We start from the raw sequence: 22,849 nt of genomic DNA, 5'->3' as shown, positions 1-22,849 counted from the left end.
GCCTTGTCTATTTTGTTACATAAACGTTTGCCGGACGTACCAGACGTGCAATTGTTTTGTCAGGCCTTGGCCAGGATCAGGCCTGTGTTTGAAACCAGTTACTCCTCCCTGGAGTCTTACTTTAGTTCTTAAGGTTCTTCAAGGCACTCCGTTTGAGCCTATGCATTCCTTAGGCATTAAGTTGTTATCTTGGAAAGTTTTGTTTCTTGTTGCTATTTGTCAGGGTTTTTCCCTGTTGTGTTTGCCATGTGCTGCTGGCAGCCATTTTACTCACCTCTCTTCCTGACTTGGTGCATTGTGGGGGATGCTGCTCACTTACTTTTATGGCCAGACTGTTGTGCATCATCCATGTGAGACAGGATGCAGTCTCAGAATTGTGATGTCATCATTTATTATTTAAAGGGCCTCTGTTCAGTATGCTTTGCCTTTGCGTTGTCTGAGACCTGTTTGTGAGTGTTCCTGTGTATTACCTGGCTGCCTGACGTCCTTCCTGGTTCCTGATCCCTGGCTTGTTCCTGACTCTGCTGTTCTCCTTGTTCTTGATTCCAGCTCGTCTGACTATTCGCTTTGGCTCCTGACTCAGCTCGTCTGACTACCAGTTCTGGTTTTGACTCCTGGCTTGTTATTTGACTTGTGGACATTTTATAATTTTTTGCTATTAATAAAGGTGTGATTATTTTTGCACTTCTCGTCTCAGTCTGATTCCTGGCACCCTGACATTACGCAAAGGCCATGAATCCTGATGCTGCTAATTATCCACCTTTACCTGCCATCATTTCCAGGATGGATGTACAGGATCACCGCTTGGATCAATTTGCACTAGCCCTGCAAACCCTGCTGACTAGCACTGCACATTTGGACCAAAGTGTCCCGCATGTTATGGCTGCTCCTGTTTCCGCTGCTGCACCTTTGCCTACCAGGAGCATGTCCGGTTCTGCACCTCTACCTCATCGATATGGAGGCGATCCTATTCAGTGCAGAGGGTTTTTGAACCAGGTGGGCATTTACTTTGAGATGTTACCTCAGGCGTTTCCCTCTGACAGAGCTAAGGTGGGATTTCTTATCTCATTACTCTCTGACACAGCTCTTGCCTGGGCTAATCCCTTGTGGGAGACTAATAAACCTGTGATTTCAAATTACCTTGAATTTGTGGCCTCCTTTCGAAGGGTATTTGATGTTTTTCCGGCTCGCTCCTCCTCTGCTGCTAAACGACTCATGTCCATTCAGCAAGGTACAAGATCTGTTGCTCAGTATGCTATTGAGTTCCGTACGCTTGCCGCAGAGGTAGGTTGGAACAATGAAGCCCTTGTTGCCGCCTTCTTTCATGGGCTCTCTGATGCGATTAAAGACGAAGTTGCTGCCAGAGATTTACCAGAGGATCTCGAGGCATTGGTGTCTTTTTTGATTCTAATTGACATCAGACTCAGAGAGAGGCCCTCTTTCAAGGAGCGCTTGCGGAAGCCTCCTGTTCCGTTGTCTCCTACGTGTTCGTTCCCACCCATGCCTCCCTTTCCTCCCATGCCTCCTGGTCCCAAGTCACCAGGTACTGCTGAGCCGATGCAGTTGGGATTCACGCGTCTCTCCGCGGCGGAGAGTGCCTTTAGGAGGAGGGAGGGGCTCTGCCTCTATTGTGGATTACAGGGCCACCTTTTGAAGTCTTGTCCTAAACGGCCGGGAAACGCTCACACCTAAGGTCCTGTCGGGGCAGACCTTGGGTGGTTTATCCTTGTCCCCGGAACCGCTTAAGGAGAAACCTTTGGTCACGGTTGTCCTTTCCTGGGTGGACTCCTCCATAGTCACTCAGGCTCTTGTTGACTCCGCTGCTGGTGGCTATTTCATTAACAGTGCTTTTGTATCAAAGCACTCCATTCCTGTTTTGCCTCGGTCCGTTACGCTTGCTATTGAGGCCATTGATGGCAGGCCCCTTCAGCCCGCACTCGTTACTCACGAAACTGCTCCGTTGTCCATGGCTGTTGGGGATCTCCATTTTGAAACCCTCCAGTTCCAGGTGATAAACTCTCCGCATTTTCCAGTTGTTCTGGGTTATCCCTGGCTCCAAAAGCACAATCCCAGTCTCGACTGGCGCAGGTCCGAAATTTTGTTGTGGTCCCCGCAATGTATTTCCACTTGTCTTCGGAAACCAGTTAAAGTCTTGTGCACTTCTTCTGTATCTCAATTGCCAGAGGAGTACCGAGAGTTCCGGCTCAAGGGAGCTACAGTCTTTTCTAAACTTGATTTGAGAAGAGCGTACAATCTCGTTAGGATTAAGGAGGGTCACGAATGGAAAACAGCATTTAACACCAGGAGCGGGCATTATGAGTATCTTGTAATGCCCTTTGGCCTATGTAATGCTCCTGCTGTTTTTCAGGAATTTATTAATGATGTCCTACGAGATATGTTGCAACAGTGTGTTGTGGTGTACTTAGACGACATCCTCATACACTCACCCACACTTGAGGCTCATCGTTCTGATGTTACACGGGTTCTTCAGAGACTACGTGAGAACAGCCTGTTTTGTAAACTTGAGAAATGTGAGTTCCATCAGACTCAAGTAACCTTCCTAGGTTATGTTATCTCCGTTGCAGGGTTCTCCATGGATCCTGACAAGTTATCTGCAGTTCTGCAGTGGCCTCGCCCAGTTGGTCTTTGGTCTATTCAACGTTTTTTGGGGTTCGCCAATTACTATAGAAAGTTTATTAAAAACTTTTCTTCCTTGGTCAAACCTATCCGTAAAGAGAATGATCCACTCCATTGGTCACCTACTGCCATTGAGGCCTTTGATAGTCTTAAGACTGCCTTTGCTGCCGCTCCAGTTCTGGCTCATCCTAACCCTGTCCTACCTTTCGTTCTTGAGGTTGATGAGACTGGAGTAGGTGCCCTATTGTCTCAACGTCCTACGCCTGACGGTTCCTTGCATCCGTGTGGTTTCTTCTCTAAGAAATCGTCTCCAGCGAAGTGCAATTATGAAATTGGCGACAGGGAATTACTGGCCATAATTTTGGCACTCAAGGAATGGAGGCATCTTCTCGAGGGTACTAGCGTGCCAGTGCTCATTCTTACTGACCACAAGAATTTAACTTATCTATCTGAAGCTAAATGTTTGTCGCCCCGACAGGCCAGATGGGTGCTATTTTTGTCTCGATTTAATTATGTGGTCTCCTACCTGCCTGGTAGTAAGAATGTTAGGGCTGATGCCCTCTCTCGACAATTTTCGCCTCTGTCCAAGGAGGAGTCTGTACCTACTCCTGTTATACCTCCTGACCAAATTTTTGCTACCATACGTACTAATTTGACTTCTTACTTGGGGGAGGAGATCCTGGCTGCACAAACCAATGCACTGCCTGAGAAACCTAGTGGTAAGTGTTTTGTTCCTGAGAATCTTCTAACTAAACTTTTGCACACTTACCACTATCCTAAAGTCGCAGGTCACCCAGGCAAGAACCAAATGATTTGGTCTGTCACTCGACAATTCTGGTGGCCCGGTCTTCGTTCTGATGTTGCTGCGTATGTTGACTCCTGCTCAGTTTGTGCACAGAATAAGACTCCTCGACATCGTCCTGTGGGTCTTCTTCAACCTATTGCTAATGGTGAGCGTCCTTGGACACATCTTTCCATGGATTTCATTGTCGAGCTCCCTGTTTCCAATGGCAATACTGTTATCCTTATGGTGGTTTACCTTTTTTCGAAAATGTCATATTGCATTCTCTTGATGAAGCTGCCTACCGCTCAGGAGCTTGCTTCAATTTTTGCCCGGGAGGTCTTCCGTTTACATGGGTTACCCAAGGAGATAGTGTCGGACCGGGGTAGCCAGTTTGTCTCCAGATTTTGGCGTTCCTTTTGTGCTCAAATGGGGATCCAGCTTTCCTTCTCCTCAGCATATCACCCTCAATCCAATGGGGCTGCGGAATGGTCTAATCAAGCTCTGGAACAGTTCCTCCGTTGCTATGTCTCAGATCACCACAATAATTGGTCTGAACTGTTACCTTGGGCAGAGTTTGCTCGTAATAGTGCTATTAATGCTTCCTCCAAGTTATCCCCGTTCATGGCGAATTATGGGTTTCAACCATCCTTGTTGCCCGATTCATTCATGTCTCAGGGTATTCCGGCTTTGGAGGAGCATCTCCGGCAACTCCATTCCACGTGGGTGCAGATTCAGGATTGCCTTCATCGTTCTATGCAGCGCCAAAAGTTCCAGGCTGATCGTAGGCGTCTGCCCACACCTTCCTACCAGGTTGGTAAGAGAGTTTGGCTGTCCTCCCGCAACTTGAACCTTCGTGTGCCTTCCAATAAATTGGCTCCCTGTTATGTTGGTCCTTTTCGAATACTCCGACGGGTTAATCCTGTGGCTTACGCTCTTGACCTTCCTCCTGCTATGCGCATCTCCAATGTTTTTCACGTCTCCCTCTTGAAACCATTGGTTTGTAATCGGTTTACCACTGTGTTGCCTCATCCCCGTCCTATCTTTGTTGACAACCATGAGGAGTATGAGGTCAGCAGCATTATTGACTCTCGTATGTCTAGGGGCCGTGTACAGTATTTGGTTCACTGGAGGGGCTACGGCCCGGAGGAGCGTTCTTGGGTTCCCTCCTCTGATGTTCATGCTCCCGCCCTCCTCCGTGCCTTCCATGCCCGTTTCCCCAATAAGCCTTTTGTCCTCCCGCGGGGGAGGGGTCGTTGAGGGGAGGGTAGTGTCAGGGTTTTTTCCCTGTTGTGTTTGCCATGTGCTGCTGGCAGCCATTTTACTCACCTCTCTTCCTGACTTGGTGCATTGTGGGGGATGCTGCTCACTTCCTGCACTTCCTTTTATTGCCAGACTGTTGTGCATCATCCATGTGAGACAGGATGCAGTCTCAGAATTGTGATGTCATCATTTATTATTTAAAGGGCCTCTTTTCAGTATGCTTTGCCTTTGCGTTGTCTGAGACCTGTTTGTGAGTGTTCCTGTGTATTACCTGGCTGCCTGACATCCTTCCTGGTTCCTGATCCCTGGCTTGTTCCTGACTCTGCTGTTCTCCTTGTTCTTGATTCCAGCTCGTCTGACTATTCGCTTTGGCTCCTGACTCAGCTCGTCTGACTACCAGTTCTGGTTTTGACTCCTGGCTTGTTATTTGACTTGTGGACATTTTATAATTTTTTGCTATTAATAAAGGTGTGATTATTTTTGCACTTCTCGTCTCAGTCTGATTCCTGGCACCCTGACACTATTTCATCTACTCGTAGAGTTTCAGAGCTCTCGGCATTACAGTGTGATTCGCTTTACCTTATTTTTCATTCGGATAAGGTAGTCTTACGTACCAAATTAGGGTTTCTCCCTAAAGTAGTTTCTGACCGGAACATTAATCAGGAGATTGTTGTTCCTTCCTTTTGTCCTAATCCTTCTCAGAAAGAACGGCTTCTGCACAATCTGGACATGGTATGTGCACTAAAATTTTATTTACAGGCGACTAAGGATTTTCGTCAGTCTTCTGCCTTGTTTGTGGTTTTCTCTGGGAAACGTAAGGGACAGAAAGCTACGGCTACTTCTCTTTCTTTGTGGCTGAAGAGTATCATTCGTTTTGCCTATGAAACTGCTGGACAGCAACCTCCAGAGAGAGTTACTGCTCATTCTACGAGGGCTGTTGCTTCCTCATGGGCATTCAAAAACGAAGCTTCTATGGAACAGATTTGCAGGGCAGCAACTTGGTCTTCTCTTCACACTTTTTCAAAATTCTATAAATTTGACACTTTTGCCTCAGCTGAGGCCGCTTTTGGGAGAAAGGTTCTTCAAGCAGTGGTGCCTTCTATTTAGGTTCCCTTTCTTGCCCCTCCCTTATCATCTGTGTATTCTAGCTTGGGTATTGATTCCCATTAGTAATTAGATGATCTGTGGACTCATCGTGTCATTAGAAAGAAAACAAAATTTATGCTTACCTGATACATTTTTTTATTTCTTGACACATTTTCAGACAGGGGTTAGTGTGTTATAAACTTCAGACACCTCTGCACCTTATTACTTCCTTTCTCTCCTTTACTTCGGTCAAATGACTGGGGTGGGAGGGAAGGGAGGTGATATTTAACAGCTTTGCTGTGGTGCTCTTTGCCGCTTCCTGCTCGGCAGGAGTGATATTCCCACTAGTAATTAGATGATCCGTGGACTCTTCGTGTCAAGAAATAAATAAATTTATCAGGTAAGCATAAATTTAGTTTTTTTCATCCACAGGATTTACACTAAAAGCACCTTAGGGGATAAATTTTGGATAAATCCAGATTTTCTCTCCAGCTGTATTTCCCAGCTTCTATAACCACACTTTGAGGACTCATCACTTAGAAGGAACATTACACTCTAAAGTTCATCTATTTGGATATCACTAACATATACACCATTTTTACTTTTTCTCCACACATATAATTTTTTCACTTTTCATAATTTTTCATTTTTTCATTTTTTATTTTCTAGTTTTAACCCATTTTTCCATCTTCGCAATTTTTCACTTTTTACTCTTTTTCCATTTTTAAGTCACGATTTAGCCATTTTTTTTAGTCAGTTTTTGATCACTAACACAGATTTTTCGGTTTTAAAATGTCATTATACACCCTGTTCCAAATTATTATGCCAATGATATTTTTCTCATTTACCTAAATAATTGATGTAAACAACAGTCAGCATAATTCTCATGTTATCAACTATTAAGAGTACAATTAAAATTTTATTGAACAAACCTCCTAATGATAACAGTATTTAAAGGTTCTCAATAGGATTGAGGTCAGGGGAGGATGGAGACCACACCATGACTTTTTCTCCTTTTATCCCCATAGCAGCCATTGATGCAGAGGTATTCTTTGCAGCATGAGATGGTGCATTGTCATGCATGAAGATGATTTTATTACGGAAAGCATAGTTATTCCTTCTGTACCAGGGAAGGAAGTGGTCAGTCAGGAACTCCACATACTTTGCAGAGGTCATCTTTACACCTTCGGGGACCCTAAAGGGGCCGACCAGCTCTTTTCCCATGATTCCGGCTCAAAACATTCCACCACCGCCTTGCTGACGTCGCAGCCTTGTTGGAACAGGGTGGCTGTCCACCAACCATCCACTACTCCATCCATTTGGACCATCCAGGGTTGCACGGCACTCAACAGTGAAAAGGACTGTTTGAAAATTAGTCTTCATGTATTTTTCTGCCCAATGTAGCCGTTTCTGCTTGTGAGCATTGGTTAGTGGTGGCCTAATGGAAGGTTTATGCACAGTTGCAAGACTCTGGAGGACTCTACACCTTGATGTCCGTGGGACTTCAGAGGCACCAGCAGCTTCAAATATCTGTTTGCTGCTATGTAATGGTATTTTAGCAGCTGCTCTCTTGATCCGATGCATGGATCTGGCAGAAATCTTCCTCAATGTGCCTTTATCTGCACGAACCCGTCTGTGCTCCGAATCAGCCACAAATATCTTAATAGTGCGATGATCATGCTTAAGTTTTCGTGAAATATCTAATGTTTTCTTACCTCATCCAAGGCATTGAACTATTTCACTCTTTTCGGCAGCAGAGAGATCCTTTTTCTTCCCCATATTGCTTGAAAATGGTGCTCTGCTAAATAATGTTGAACACCCTCCTTTAGTAGTTTTTCCTTTAATTGGGCTCACCTGGCAATTTAATTATCACAGGTGTCCGAGATTGTTTTCAGTGATCAAAAGAGCCCTGAGACACAATGCCATGCATGAGTTAAACTGAAAAAAAAATATTTAATCTTTGTGACACTGAAATAGAATTTGCATAATAATTTGGAACAGGGTGTATATTTTTTTCACATTTCTCACTACATCTGGGAAGGAACTCGCTAACCCTCAAGGATCCATTGTTTATCATTTATTATTTTTTTTATCCCTATTAATTGGATCAGGAAGACAATTTCAATTGGACTATTAGCTTTCCTTCTGAACATACAGGACTAATATATTGTCTGGACTTGATATGTATTGTTATAAGGTACTTAAGACATTGTTATAAGGTATTTTAAGATATTTTAATGAATTTTAAGACTTAAAGGGACACTGCACCCAATTTTCTTTTGTGATTCAGATAGAGCATGCAATTTTAAGCAACTTTCTAATTTACTCCTATTATCACATTTTCTTCATTCTCTTGGTATCTTTATTTGAAAAGCAAGAATGTAAGTTTAGATGCCGGACCATTTTTTGTGAACAACCTGGGTTGTTTTTGCCGATTGGTGGATTCATTTAACCGACAAATAAACAAAAGCTGTCCAGGGTTCTGAACCGAAAAATAGCTTAGATGCCTTCTTTTTCAAATAAAGATAGCAAGAGAATGAAGAAAAATTAATAGGAGTAAATTAGAAAGTTGCTTAAAATTGCATGCTCTGTCTGAATCATGAAAGAAAAAAATTGGGTTCAGTGTCCCTTTAAGATAATCATTACTTTTGTATCGGTATCCACCAAGGCATATGTCACATGGATCCATGTTTTTCATTTTGAATTAATTTTTTCAATGTGTTGTTCCTATTGTTGGTAAATAAATGTAAATATCTTTTACGCGTATATATCCTTAGCCTTGTATTATAGGCGCTCCTTGGGTCTTGGTTATTTCTACTTTCTATGTTTAGGGTCAGCTAGATACCCTCATTCCAAGGAGCTATAAGGAATTTCATTGGGTAAAGTGCTGTGAGATATATGGTTAATATTATATGGTTAAAGAGACATGATACCCAAATGTGGCAGCACTTGAAGTGATGCAGCATAGCTGTAAATAGCTGACTAGAAAATATCACCTAAACATCTCTGGAAGAAAGGAAGATATTTTACCTCAAAATTTCCTCAGTAGCCACATCCCATTGTAAAAGGACTTTAAGCAGCCAATCTCTATGCTAGGCCCAGGATTTACAAGGGAGCGTGCATCTGGCATGTATTTCCCTTCTCAGTTTAAAAGGACATTAAACAATAAATAAAAAAAATAACAAAATATATGGTTACCTGATAAATTATTTTAGGCACAGACTCCCCAGTCAAAGCAGTCTTCCCCTACCCTCTCAGTAATTCAAGCCGAGGATAAAGAAAAGTGAAGAGAGATTCAAGGGGTACAGAGGTGCCGGAAAAACTGCTGCCCTTACCATAAGCTCAGGGCGGGTTCGTGGACTATCACTGCCAAGAAAGGAAATAATTTATCAGGTAAGCATACATTTTGTTTCTTTGTAATGGCAGTGAGAGTTCATTAATTTATTCATTACCTATGGGAAACCAATACCCATGCTGAAGAGGACACAGAATGAACAGGGAGGGAAAAATAAGGAAGAAAGTCCTTAACTGAAGGCACCACCACTTGAACTTTTCTCCCAAAGGAAGCAACAGCTGAGGCAAAAACATCAAACTCAGAAAAAAGTATGTAACGAGGACTAAGTATCTGCCTTACAGATCATTTCCACTGAAGCTTCATTCTTGAAGCCCCAAGACGAAGACACAGGTAGAATGTGCCATAATCCTAGAAGGAGGCTGTTGTCCCGCCTCCACATAGGTCATATGGATTAAACTTTGCAGCCAAAAAGAGAGTAATCGCAGTAGCTTTTTGACCCCTGGTCTTACTAGAGTGTGGTGACATAGGGACCAGATACCAAAAGATGACAACAAAGAACTTCAGTGAACCATTATAACTTGTTTTACAGCCACAATTCACACTTTATTAATAAAGATTTTACTACACATAGCTTACTGACCTAGCTGTTATTAAAATCCATTTCCCCTAGGTACACCTTTCTCTCTGAACTAGGTGTTTAATTAAATATACTCCCATTAGCCTTAACTGGCATGTGCTAGACCAAACCCCTTTTAAATGAGAATGAAATTGGGAAACACTCTCTATTTCTGTCTCTTCCCTCTCCTGATGAAAATGATGGCTGATGTTGGACACATTGGTGAATTTGAGTATATTCCTAGGATTATTTTAGCAGTGTTGCACAAACTGGGATTGTGGTAGAGTTGCCCTGTATTAATTATTTGGACTGTTTTGCTGTAAAATAGATGTGTATATGTACCTGTAAATATTTATCTTATTATTAACATATATTAATTCCTAATAAACTCTTTGGAAACAATGGAGACCCTTTCATAGAGTTTATTTCACATATTACTTTTATTGGTTTAGTGGTTTTACCATAGAATTAGATTTAGTACTAAATTAGAATTATGTTTACTATAAATAAAAAATCTATTAAACTAATTAATAACCACACAGAGTACATAATAAACAGGGAAGAGGACTGCTGAAATTCCTTGATAGTATGAAAGTAGAACTTCAAGGCTCTAACCACATCCAAATTGAGCAGCAAACACTCCTTTTGAGAAGGAGGATTGGGACAAAAGGCAGCCCTATAATCTCCTGATTTATATTGTGCGTAGACACAACCTTAGGTTAAAACCCCAATTTAGTACGCAAAACCGCCTTACCCACATGAAAAACAAGATATGGCGGATCACACGTCAAAGTAGATAACTCTACAAGCAGAAGAGATGGCTAACAAAAACAAAACTTTCCACCAAACAAGTTTAATGTCAAGAGAATGCATAGGCTCAAACGAAGCCTGTTGAAGAACAAGATTAAGGCTCCATAGAGGAATAACAGGTTTGAAAACAGGTCTAATTATTGCAATAGCCTGAACATCTGGTAACCTAGCCAGCTTCTTATGAAGTAAAACAGAAAGGGCAGAGATCTGACCCTTAAGAAAACTGTCCGACAAGCTTTTCTCCAAACCTTCTTGGAGAAATAAAAGGAACCCTCAGCATGTGCCAAGGAAAACCCTCGTTGATCACACCAAAACAAGTTTGCCACACCCTATGATAGATACGTCTTTCGAGCCTGAATCAAAGTGTCAATAACCCTATCAGAGATTCCTGTTTTGGATAGCATTAGGCGTTCAATCTCCAGGCAGTCAGCTTTAGAAAATCTAGATTTTGATAGAAAAAGGGACAATGACACTAATGGATAAGGTCCGCTCTCTGAAGTAACCTCCAAGGAGGAGCAGATGACATTTTCACGAGATCTTCAAGCTACGTTCTGCGAGGCCACGCCGGCGCAATCAGAATCAAGGAGACACACTCCAGTTTGATTTGCGCAATCACCCGCGGAAGAAGCGTAATTGGAGGAAACAGATAAAAAAGATTGAACTTCCACGGAACCGCTAATGCTTCCACCAACTCTGCTAAAGTGGCTTTCAATTTTGACCCATATCGAAGTAGCTTGGCATTGAGACGAGAGGCCATGAGGTCTATCTCCGGAAACCCCCATCTGAGGGCTATCTCGGAAAAAAATCTCCTGATGTAGAGACCGCTCTCCGTTTGTCTGCTTAGAAAATCTGCTTCCCAGTTCTCCACTCCCGGAATGTGAATGGCAGAGATTTGGAAGTTGAAAGTCTCTGCCCACTGACGAATGCGAGAGACCTCTCTCATATTCAGAGAGCTTTAAGTCCCTCCCTAGTGATTAATATAAGCCACTGTTGTGACATTGTCCGACTGGAATCTGATAAAGCGAACGTTATGAAGCTGAAGCCATGCCATCAGAGTACTGAAGATTGCACTCAGTTCCAGAATGTTGATAGGCAGGATAGACTCCTCTGGCTGCCAGGTACACATGACACAGTATAGCCACATTACACAACATACATTTATTAGATTGTAACAGTTAAACTCCTCAGGAGAGGAGGGGGGTTCTGAGTCCTCCATCACCTCTAGGTTATTATAACCCCCTTTGACCCTCAGATGAGCTTAAAACTGGAGTGATTCACCACCTCCTGGACTTAGCTCGCACTAAGTGCAGATCCAGTAGAGAGCGTGCCAAAAACGTGTGGTGTTCCGGTCACAGAATAGGCCACATCTCTTGTAACTGCATCTCAAGTTTGCTGAGCATGTGCTAGAAAAGACCGCTCAATGCTGCAATCCTGTCCCCCACATAATGTAATAAAGGCAGAAAGCCCAAAAATTACACTTCCCAAAATAAGCTCAAATGAGTGGTGCATGGCAGCGCTATCTTCCCATGTGTGTTGCGAAACCACGATCTAAACTGCCACCAACATTGTTCTGTCCCTACTAGGGACTTAAACCCTAGCCCCCGGTTGTCTGCACTCACATTTTGTCCATAACTCCCACCTCAGGGATAATTTGGTATAACTCTCACATCTGCCCCCTCAGATAGCAGTCCTGGATCCTTTCTGTGGTACCAAAGAAAAGTACAGATCCCGGGGGCGGAGCCTACTCTCAAAGCGGCAAGATGTGTCTTAGTGAAGCTCTCTGAGATCAAGAGGACTTTTTATAGATTACTCACAGCAAATTTGCTAAACATCACACTAATTTGACACTTTGGACTTCTATATTGCTTGAGTCTGGATTGCATAGAAGAGCGGATAATTTGACTATGTTTTGACCTATGTTCTTTGAGACAGCTGCGTGTCGAACCTCCCCACAGGCCTAGAAGCCATTTTGCAAGCCATTAGGATTATTTTGTGAGATACTCACACACGCTAAGCTTCATGGGACGCAGGTCTGGGGCTGCCGCACATTAACCCCCCCCATTGCCGGGGTCATGGTTTCCTATAGAAATAGGAAGAATTTGCAAAGCATGGAGATGCATATCTTACAACTGTTTGAAGAGCTACTAGCAACTCATCTAAATCGCATAGAGGAGGAAATATGCAGTACAATTCAATGTGCCTATGAGTCACGATCAGTTATGGTATATAATGCTGAGGTCCGACCGTTATTAGCAGATCAGGAGCCGCACTTACCATACATGCCGACAGAACCTGAACGCCGGATCGATCTGGCACACATTTCTGGGGCTGACGCCTCTGCGGTGGGCCTGCTGGGGTCCGGATCCATCCCGGAGGCTTTTGCCACAGGTGTGGGCGGGAGAATCTGCAACGATTCAGTGGATCTGAATCTAGATCCCCAACCTGGGGAATCCAGCTACCGAGGGACTGACCTGGCAAAGGGATCACAATGCGACGCTAGTCACCCTTACAGAGAGTGGAGAGGTAGATCTGAGCAGCGCAACTATACTTCTCAGCAGTACCTAGATGAAATGATCGTTCCTGTACCCGCTGCTGAGGCTCACAGTTCTCGGATCCCGCATTCAATCCTGGCTACATTTTTTCCCTCAGACAAGCTGCAACTACATGTAGGGGCTTACCAGAAGGGAGAAACTCCCCTCCCGAAGGAGTTGCCTCATATCCTCACCCAGTTATCGGTGTGGGGCTGCCAGGGGGTCCCTCCCGTACAGTTGAACATGCAGATGAGGCAGGATCTCAATGGACAGTTCGTCGCCACGCTCCCATACAGCCTTACTGCTTTGATAGAACAGGAGCTGAGCGGGGGGGCTCCTGCTAGAGGCATGGCAGAAGACATCTCAGACAGGCTTTTTGACCCCGGTGGCTGGGTCTGGTCCGAGCCGCGGCGCACCTAAGCCACAGTTTACAGCTGTCTTCCGCCTATACGGCTTAGGTCCTGCAGCACTCTGGTCACTAGACTCTCAATGGTATAAGAATAGTGACAAGATATGGAAAGTGGGGATGACTGCAGACTAATGCGGTACTTCTATACTGTGTAGCAGTGAACTCTCTATGTTTCCCATCAACATGTGTAATTGTTCCATCCTTGTGGCTTTGACATGATTCCATGGCTATTATTTGATATACCTAAAAGCCGGAAAGTTAGCTCAACAATATTATCTTTACCCCCACCCCACATATAGACTAGAATATATTTATTGCTATATTAGGTTTATTGCCAGTCACAGATAATGACTATTGCTGTTATTTGCAGATAGATGCCGTAGCAGTATTAAACCCAAACCTGTTCACTCCCTTCCCTATTATGCCCTATTACCTAGAACCAAGAGATCATATGTGCTCAATTGTAGGGGATCCAATAATAGTCTCTAGGGCGATTCAAGTTTTATAATGCTCTTTCTTGCTTTGTTTCTTGTTTTGTTTTTTTTTCTTTCCTTTTTCTTTTTAAATTTCACTCCATGTTTGGTCCAAAAGTGACCGTGTTTTACAGTTAAGCACCTCCATAAATCATTTAATTTAAATGGGTCCATGAGAGGCCTGTTGAAACATCAGAGGTGCGTTTCTATTATATTTAAAAGTAAAATGAGGTTCCATTTCACTAGTCTGACAGTAACGTGCAGAATGGATTGGTACTCTGTATGTTGACAACCCTGTATTATGTTTCTTTGTTTGTTTTTTTTATTTCCTCTCAGGTCTGAATGTAATAACTAAACCAATTTAAGATGTACCTAATGTAGTCACCACTGAACTTTTGACTGTTGTTATTTACATGATTAACCTCAATAAAAATAAAAAAAAATAAAAAAAATAAAATAAAGTACAGATCCCACATGATAGACAAAAAAAAAAGTACAGATCCCACATGATAGACAACAGGTCATAGTATGCATCAGGGGAGGAATTGGGACTTACCCTCAGAGGTCTTCAGCTGTGGTGCAGTCATGAAAAAGAAAAAACAAGTGAAAATAAAATATGAGTTCTTGTAAGGATATGCATATTCTTGCTTGGAATCTTCTGTTTCTTTGTATCTTTAGAAATTCTCAGAAAAAAAGGAAGAGAAAATGCAACATAGTGTAATTCTGTAACACTATCCAGAATATATATCAAGCTTGTGGCCAAATGCCTACTCACATGTGTTGGAGCTTAAATTAAAATGTAATAAAATGTAATAAAAAGTGTCACAAATGCTTATGGTACACTTATTACAGAGGTTAATAGAGCAGTGAATTCTTATTATTGCTCACAAAAGCAAACTCCACTGAAGGATGCAAGTGGATTCGGGCAGCAGAGACTTGACCGCTAAACCGTCCAACCTGACCACAGATGTGAGTTGTTCCTCCTTCCAGTGCACAAGCAAGTGTAGAGATGCGCAGGAGAGTTAGTAGTTCCGACGATCGTTTCGCTATGTAAGCTTTCTCAAGGAAAATCAAGGTTTTGTGAGCAATAATAAGAATTCACTGCTCTATTAACCTCTGTTATAAGTGTACCATAAGCATTTGTGACGCTTTTTATTACATTTTAATAAATTGTTTTTTACCATATTGCCGTGAGAGTACTGTTTGCCCACCAGTGCAAAGTGGGTGTGCGCATTTCCTTGAGCTTAGGTATAAGCTCCAACACATGTGAGTAGGCATTTGGCCACAAGCTTGATATATATTCTGGATAGTGTTACAGAATTACACTATGTTGCATTTTCTCTTCCTTTTTTTCTGAGAATTTCTAAAGATACAAAGAAACAGAAGATTCCAAGCAAGAATATGCATATCCTTACAAGAACTCATATTTTATTTTCACTTGTTTTTTCTTTTTCATTGGTGCTTTCATGATCTTTGATTGTGTTATCACATTTATTTCATTTTAATTTCGATGTGTGATGTTTGGTATTTTTAATTTATTTGTGGTGCAGTCATAGCACTTCTAGGTCTGACAGCAAAGACATCCATCTGATCTTTAATACAAAACAAAGCAGTGTAACTAACACTGGATGCCTGGAGGGGGGTTAGCATTAAGAACTAGGAGGAGACATGGGAAGCTTCCCTGTGACATCCAGAAGGCTAACCTTCACCAATACTCTGACTAAGAGAATTATATGGCTACTAAACATACCCAGTCCTTTCTTGCAGGAAACAATCCATTAAGGAACAATAAAACTAATTTTCATGAGAGCACCATTCTCTTCCTACCTCCTTGTAGACTAGGCAAATAAATATTGGGCGGGTAGGAGAAGTGGGAGGGATATTTAATACTTTGACTGGGGTGTTTTTGCCTCCTCCTGGTGGCTAGGTGTTAAATTCCCATTGGTAATTAATTAATTTGTGGACTCTCATTGCCATTAGAAAGAAATGTGTAACATTTTAGTGTCTATAAAACAATGGGTGCTGCCATGTTGTAACTTAGGTTACCTTCTGTGCTGTGGCCAGTTAGGGAAAGTTAGAAATAGGTCACTAGAGTGTGCAGCCAATGGCTGTGTGGAATATAACAGTGTTCTGCACTTCCCCTTCTAACAGAAACTAAAACGTTCACAATTTCAGAATGGAATTACAGAAAAAGGGGACAAAATATATAATGATTTTATATATATATATATATATATATATATATATATATATACACATACACATACGATTCATCAATTTATATTACCATCTCAAAAAGTGTTTAATGTCCCTTAAATGAAGCTTACTTTGAATCTTGTGAGATCACACCAAAGCAAAGCATGACATCAGCACTGCTGATTGGTTGCTTTTTTTCCCATTAACCTGCAGCTATTCAGTAGCTGAAGGATACCTGTTCATTGAGCACTTACTCTTGTGAGCTGAAGGAATTTTGAGGTAAAATATCTTCCATTTTTTACATAGAGATGTCTGTCAGCTTTTTACAGTTATACTACATCACTTTCTAGCGTATGGGTATTATTACCCTTTAATGAAATTAGTGGGTTTTTGGGGCTACTTTTATGTTAAATAAATATGTTCCAAGGATGTGCACTAAAGAATTTTAAATTCCCTAAAATAAAAGTACTATATAAAAAATACAATTATTTTTACATTATTTTCTTTATTTTGTATAGCATAATCTGCATACCCTCTGTCTTACGCTTCTGTTCTATTCATGCAGGTGAAGGTGGGCGAAGCCACCATAGGTCGGCTGTTTGATTTAATGATGGAAATGGGGCGGGAAGATTTGGCTTCAATGTTATAAAGGTGGATCGCACTGATTTTTATAGAATTGACAGCGCCATTACTACTAATAAACTGAATCAAACAGAGGTCTGGAGCAGCTTTATTCTTCTTACTGCACACAAACAAAAGCAGCAGAAAAAATACATTAAATTATGATGAGAAAGTTGTTGGAAGAAACAAATGGGCACTTGCTCCATACAACACAGCGCTGCCTGATTCTACATCATACGTCTCACACACTTGTCTCACATTAAAGCCATGCACCCTGCTATCCATTCAGCAGTTTTATTTATTTTATATACCTGCACCTCATGCAAAACCTTCTGCCCAGAGAGAGCTGATGTGGGATATGACCTTGCACAATGTATTTAACACAAGGTTTATTATACACAATAACACTACACCTTCTGCACAACCTACATTCCAAGCAGGGTCAGCTCTACAGAACTTCATGACTCTCGCATCCCTTCTGTGAATCATTCTTCTTTGTAGCATAATCCTGCATCTCACACACAACCTTAAACTCTTCATAAAAGAGGGGATCTACTCTATAGCGCTATGCTATACCCTGCAACTCACATGCTGCCGAGTCTCCTATAATAGGCTGAATAAAACTGTAACCAACAAAAAGGTCTCTAAAGGTAGACCGTCTTTGATCTTATACACCGCACCTTGCAAACCACCTCCATCTCAGACAGATTTTGCTCCACACCTCACACACAATCAAATAGGGGTCTGTTCAACACTATAAACCTGGCAGCCACAAACATCTAACCACTCAAACATCGTCTGTTTATAATTCAAGTCACACAATGCTTTAATTGCACTATAGATGCACCTTACAGACTGTCTCCAAAGACAACCTTCTCAATATACCAAGTGGCTTACACACATTCATGACACAGAGTCAAGAACCGCAATGAAGTTTATACATGGAAGAGGACCAAAACACAATGAAAAGTAAGATAGAAAGCAAAGCGAATAATCGCAGCTACAACAGGAAGACGGTTGCAGACTAAACACAACAACTAGACAGACAAGCAGTTGAGCACAGAGATTTAGCTAAAAGGCAAGTAAGAACAGGGCACGCAAGACTGTAGAAAACACACAGTAGTTAGAACAAAACTGAGCCGATAATCACAGCTAATGTGCTGATCAGAAGGACAGGAAGTGAGCATACACAATCTGATCACCAAAACAGGGAGCCGAGCACACAGCTAACACACTGGTCATCAAACAGGGAGCCGAGCACACAGCCAACACACTGGTCATCAAACAGGGAGCCGAGCACACAGCCAACACACTGGTCATCAAACAGGGAGCCGAGCACACAGCTAACACACTGGTCATCAAACAGGGATCCGAGCACACAGCTAACACACTGGTCATTAAACAGGGATCTGAGCACACAGCTAACACACTGGTCATCAAACAGGGATCCGAGCACACAGATAACACACTGGTCATCAAACAGGGATCCGAGCACATAGCTAACACACTGGTCATCAAACAGGGATCCGAGCACACAGCTAACACACTGGTCATCAAACAGGGATCCGAGCACACAGCTAACACACTGGTCATCAAACAGGGATCCGAGCACACAGCTAACACACTGGTCATCAAACAGGGATCCGAGCACACAGCTAACACACTGGTCATCAAACAGGGATCCGAGCACACAGCTAACACACTGGTCATCAAACAGGGAGCCGAGCACACAGCTAACACACTGGTCATCAAACAGGGAGCCGAGCACACAGCTAACACACTGGTCATTACAGGGAGCCGAGCACACAGCTAACACACTGGTCATCAAACAGGGAGCCGAGCACACAGCTAATACACTGGTCATCAAACAGGGAGCCGAGCACACAGCTAATACACTAGTCATCAAACAGGAAGCTGAGCACACAGCTAACACACTGGTCATCAAACAGGGAGCTGAGCACACAGCTAACACACTGGTCATCAAACAGGGAGCCGAGCACACAGCTAATACACTAGTCATCAAACAGGGATCCGAGCACACAGCTAACACACTGGTCATCAAACAGGGAGCCGAGCACACAGCTAATACACTGGTCATCAAACAGGGAGCCGAGCACACAGCTAATACACTGGTCATCAAACAGGGAGCCGAGCACACAGCTAATACACTAGTCATCAAACAGGAAGCTGAGCACACAGCTAACACACTGGTCATCAAACAGGGAGCCGAGCACACAGCTAATACACTGGTCATCACAATAGACAACTGGGTACAGTACCACAGCTATTTCAATAACTGTTGGATCAAGTAGCTGAGCAGAATCACAATGAACATGTTGATCATTAGAACAGACAGGCACCCAACTGCTTTGCTGGGGAGAACAGACAATTCCTCTCCTAAACGGAGTATGGCTACAGTTACTTAGGTTTTTAGCAATGCTAAAGTCCTGAGAAAAATCCATTCTGAGAGGCATCAGTCCTATCTGGCCGTCCGGCCTTGGAGCCTTTTCCAGGAAGTGGAGTCGTGGAGTACTTTGGAGGATAGCGGATAAAAAGACGGTCTTCCTCTTTTTTAATCCAGCGTAGAAGTTTGGTTATTACATTAATGGCACCGACTTTCGTTACCAAAGAGCTGAACGCAGTGTACAATTCAAATTTACTGGTCACCTACAAAGAGAAATTAGACCAAACGTTATGCTGCTCCCTTAATATCCTAGCAACAAGTTCCCCCAGTTTACTTAAGCCCCCCACTTGCGGCAGCAGCATGCAGTACCACTTACACATAGAATGTACAACTAAGCAATAATAAATTACCCAGGCAAGCAATGTCTCTTTCTCAGCCACGTGATAGATGAGACGGAGAGGTCTTGTTGTGCTGTGGATGCGGCAATGCAGGTACCGATACAAATCAAAAAGTCTTTGTCTCTCTTCTGCACTTGAGTAGGGACCTTCTGCTTCAGGGCTGCAATGACATAACATGTAAAATAATGGCACTGTCTGCAGAGAAGCACACAGTCATGTCACACATTTAAGGTTATATAGTGAGCTTGTTCATTATATGAAAACAAAATTGATTCAGATAGAGAATATAATTATAAAATAGTTTCCAATAAACTGCTATCATCACCATGACTTTTTTCTCTAGGTTTACTATGTTAAAAAGCAGGTATGCAAGCTCAGGAGCGTGCATGTGTTTGGAGCACTATATGGCAGCAGTTTTGCAAAAAGACTTTTAACAATATTACACATATGCAAAAGCATTTAATGGTAGCAGTGTTTGCTGCCACGCAATGCTCCACACATGCACGTAGCCTACCTAGGTATGTTATTCAACAGAGAATACCATGAGAACAAATGTAATAATATAAGTAAATAGGAAACATTTTTAAAATGCTGTACTTTGTTTGAATCAAGAAAGAAAAATGTGGGGTTTTATGTCCCTTTAACTGTCAGCGCTATACCTCTGCCATGGGTGAAGTACAGACAGATCCTTTGACTTGAATCACTCTAAGTCTTTCCCAGCATACAGTGGTGTCGTTTAGAATTATGAATATAATAACACCTTTCAGCTGCTGATATACTACCTCTGCAAGAGGATGCAAGACTATGATTACACTAACGTTTGTTAGAGGTTTAACCCTTTCCGGTCCTATACATTTTGAATAAGTGTGCCAGCACTATTTTAGTACCATCAGCCTTAGTACTCCTAGCTCAGATGTACATGTAACCTGGGTTGTTCCACTTGCCCCCTGGCTTCCTGCAGCGGTCCCGGTGCCTGCGGGCATCCACATCATACCAGTGATCAGTGCACAGTACCACCTCTAGCCTAGCTGTGGCGCTGTGCACCAATCACTGGTAAGAGACGGACGCACGCAGGCACCGTGACCCAGGTTACTTGTACACCCCAGGCCAGCACCTGTCCCTCCGTAGGAGCGCACAGGGAGTCCGCCTCATTTCAAGGGTGGGGGAAACAAGCAGGGGGGAAAGGACCCGGAGCTTGCCCCTTCTCGACCCTACCCGGCGGGGGATTCTCACTGCAGCCGCCGATTTAACTCCACCGTGTCAGGGCTATGGAGGAAATGTCACTGGGAACGTCGGCACCTTTGAGGGAACATGTCGGAACATATCCAACATTGGACCGCAAGCGGTAAAACCCTTATATTCCGAGATAGGACCAGAAAGGGTTAATGCTTTTGAAAACTAAATATGCTTCTCATCTCAACTACCACATCCATCATTTTGTAAGATTTCACCTTGACCAGCTAGTCACAGAAATAACCTTGCACAGTAAAAAGGGCAACAAATCGACCAGGTCTGAAAACTGCATAAAGCATTACTATGGATTTGTCTCCTAGGATTTGTTATGCCCTGGCCTGCGTCTCCTTTTAACAACATTATTTCATTTAGTTTTGTGCCTCAAGAAAGAACTTAAAGGGGCAGTCAACACCAAAATCCCCAGCTTTGCACAACCAACGTTGTTATATTAATATACTTTATAACATTTAAACCTCTAAATGTCTGCCTGTTTGAAAGCCACTACAGATGTCCTCTTATCACATGCTTTTTTATTAGCTTTTCACAACAGGAGACTGCTAGTTCATGTGGGCCATAGAGATAACATTGTGCTCACGGCGGTGGGTTGTGGATCACATTGTACGAATAGGTTAAAATGCAAATCAATAGATTATAAATAGCCACGTGATCAGGGGGCTGTCAGAAGAGGCTTAGATACAAGGTAATCACAGAGGTAAAAAGTATATTAATATAACCGTGTTGGTTATGAAAAACTGGGGAATGGGTAATAAAGGAGTCATCTATCTTTTTAAACAATTAAATTTTTGTAGTTGACTGTCCCTTTAACCCTCAGTCTACCGGGGGGGGGTTTGTACCACCTTGCACCGCCAGGGTCCAATGGGCCCTGTACTATAGTTTGGTACATATAATGAATGAAAGTTGCATCAAGTTTTAATATCATTATTTTTATTGTTAAACAGGGTAATTATGAATTTTGATTATTATTTTAGCTAGTCAAATATTGAATAACCATGCAATACTAAGAAATGCTTACTCATTTGGTGATAAAGTGTATTCTTCATATTTTGAGCACTGTGAAGAGTATTTCGCCTTATATTATTTTGCACATAAATTCACAGATAACGATAAAAATGATAAAGAAATTGTCAATTGAGAGAAACATGAAATTTTGATATGTAGGTGTAGGGCATAGGTAGTTAGAAAAGTTTCACTGTCCACAGTTCAAACACACCACTTTCAGATGTTCTTGACATACATTTTTTTTGCACACACAACACACTGTTCGAGATACTGCAACATGCTTTCTTTCTTGGTGGTTCTTCAGAAGTAGAAGTTTGAGGAACCTCAGGCCCCTCAGATAATCCAGCCAGTGCTTTCCCAAGATGTGTAAGGAAAACCTTCCTTTTGTGCGATTTACTTGCATTCCAGCCTGGTTTTAGCAACATCCAGATAATGTAGGCGTTAACAGCACTAACATCCAACATGTTATAAAATATAACCATTGGCCAACTTCTGGTCATTCGTTTAGTACTGTAAGTACAAACCATCTGATCCAACGTATCAACGCCTCTTTTTGTCTCATTACAAGACTGAATTCTCTCTGTTTTTTTTTTTGTCTTCTCGGTTTTGAACATTAGGTTGGGAATGCATAGAGCTCAAGAGGGTAACAACTTTGTTTTTCTTAGGACAGTATGATGCAATCATCACGTCTTTCTAGAAACCAAACAGAGTAGAGTAGACATTTCATTTTTTTGTGGTCACGAATTCTTGGGGAAGTTCTTTTTGTTTTCATGAATTGTTCAAAAAACTGTGATTTTCTTTTCCAGTAATTTTTTAGCTAACTGCAGGCTCGTGAAGAAGTTTTCACAAGTGATGTTTCTTCCAGAATGTAATATTCCTTGAGCCAAATCCATTATCACTCGCTCCCCCTGATTCCCTTCCCTTCCTTGGTCTTGACATTTCCCGGTGTACACCTGCATATCGTATGCATAGGAAGTTCTGCTGCCGCGTATTGCCCATATTTTTATGCCATATTTCCCGGGCTTCGATGGAATATATTGTTTGAAAGGGCAACGACCACGAAAGGTTACTAGTTG

General features: G+C 42.4%; 2 protein-coding genes across 3 annotated transcripts in view; one reads left to right on the top strand and one right to left on the bottom strand.

Annotated features, from left to right (window-relative positions):
- LOC128642803 (uncharacterized) overlaps positions 1 to 16,813 on the top strand; it is a 152,834-nt gene extending 136,021 nt beyond the window's left edge. The window contains exon 8 of the mRNA XM_053695616.1: positions 16,663 to 16,813. Coding sequence (XP_053551591.1) covers positions 16,663 to 16,746 — 84 coding nt within the window. The 3' untranslated portion in view covers positions 16,747 to 16,813. The remainder of the gene's footprint in view (positions 1 to 16,662) is intronic.
- Positions 16,812 to 22,849, bottom strand: part of LOC128642801 (vacuolar fusion protein MON1 homolog B) — a 64,439-nt gene continuing 58,401 nt past the window's right edge. For both annotated transcript variants that reach the window (XM_053695615.1, XM_053695614.1), the window contains exons 5-6: positions 19,533 to 19,680; positions 16,812 to 19,385 (exon numbers count right to left, since the gene is read on the bottom strand). In XM_053695615.1, the coding sequence (XP_053551590.1) occupies positions 19,158 to 19,385; positions 19,533 to 19,680 (376 nt within the window). In that variant the 3' untranslated portion in view covers positions 16,812 to 19,157. The remainder of the gene's footprint in view (positions 19,386 to 19,532; positions 19,681 to 22,849) is intronic.

Source organism: Bombina bombina, chromosome 12 (assembly GCF_027579735.1).
Source record: "Bombina bombina isolate aBomBom1 chromosome 12, aBomBom1.pri, whole genome shotgun sequence".
Taxonomy (NCBI): domain Eukaryota; kingdom Metazoa; phylum Chordata; class Amphibia; order Anura; family Bombinatoridae; genus Bombina; species Bombina bombina.
The sequence above is the reverse complement of the archived record's forward strand: the minus strand, read 5'-3'. Positions and strand labels throughout refer to the sequence as shown.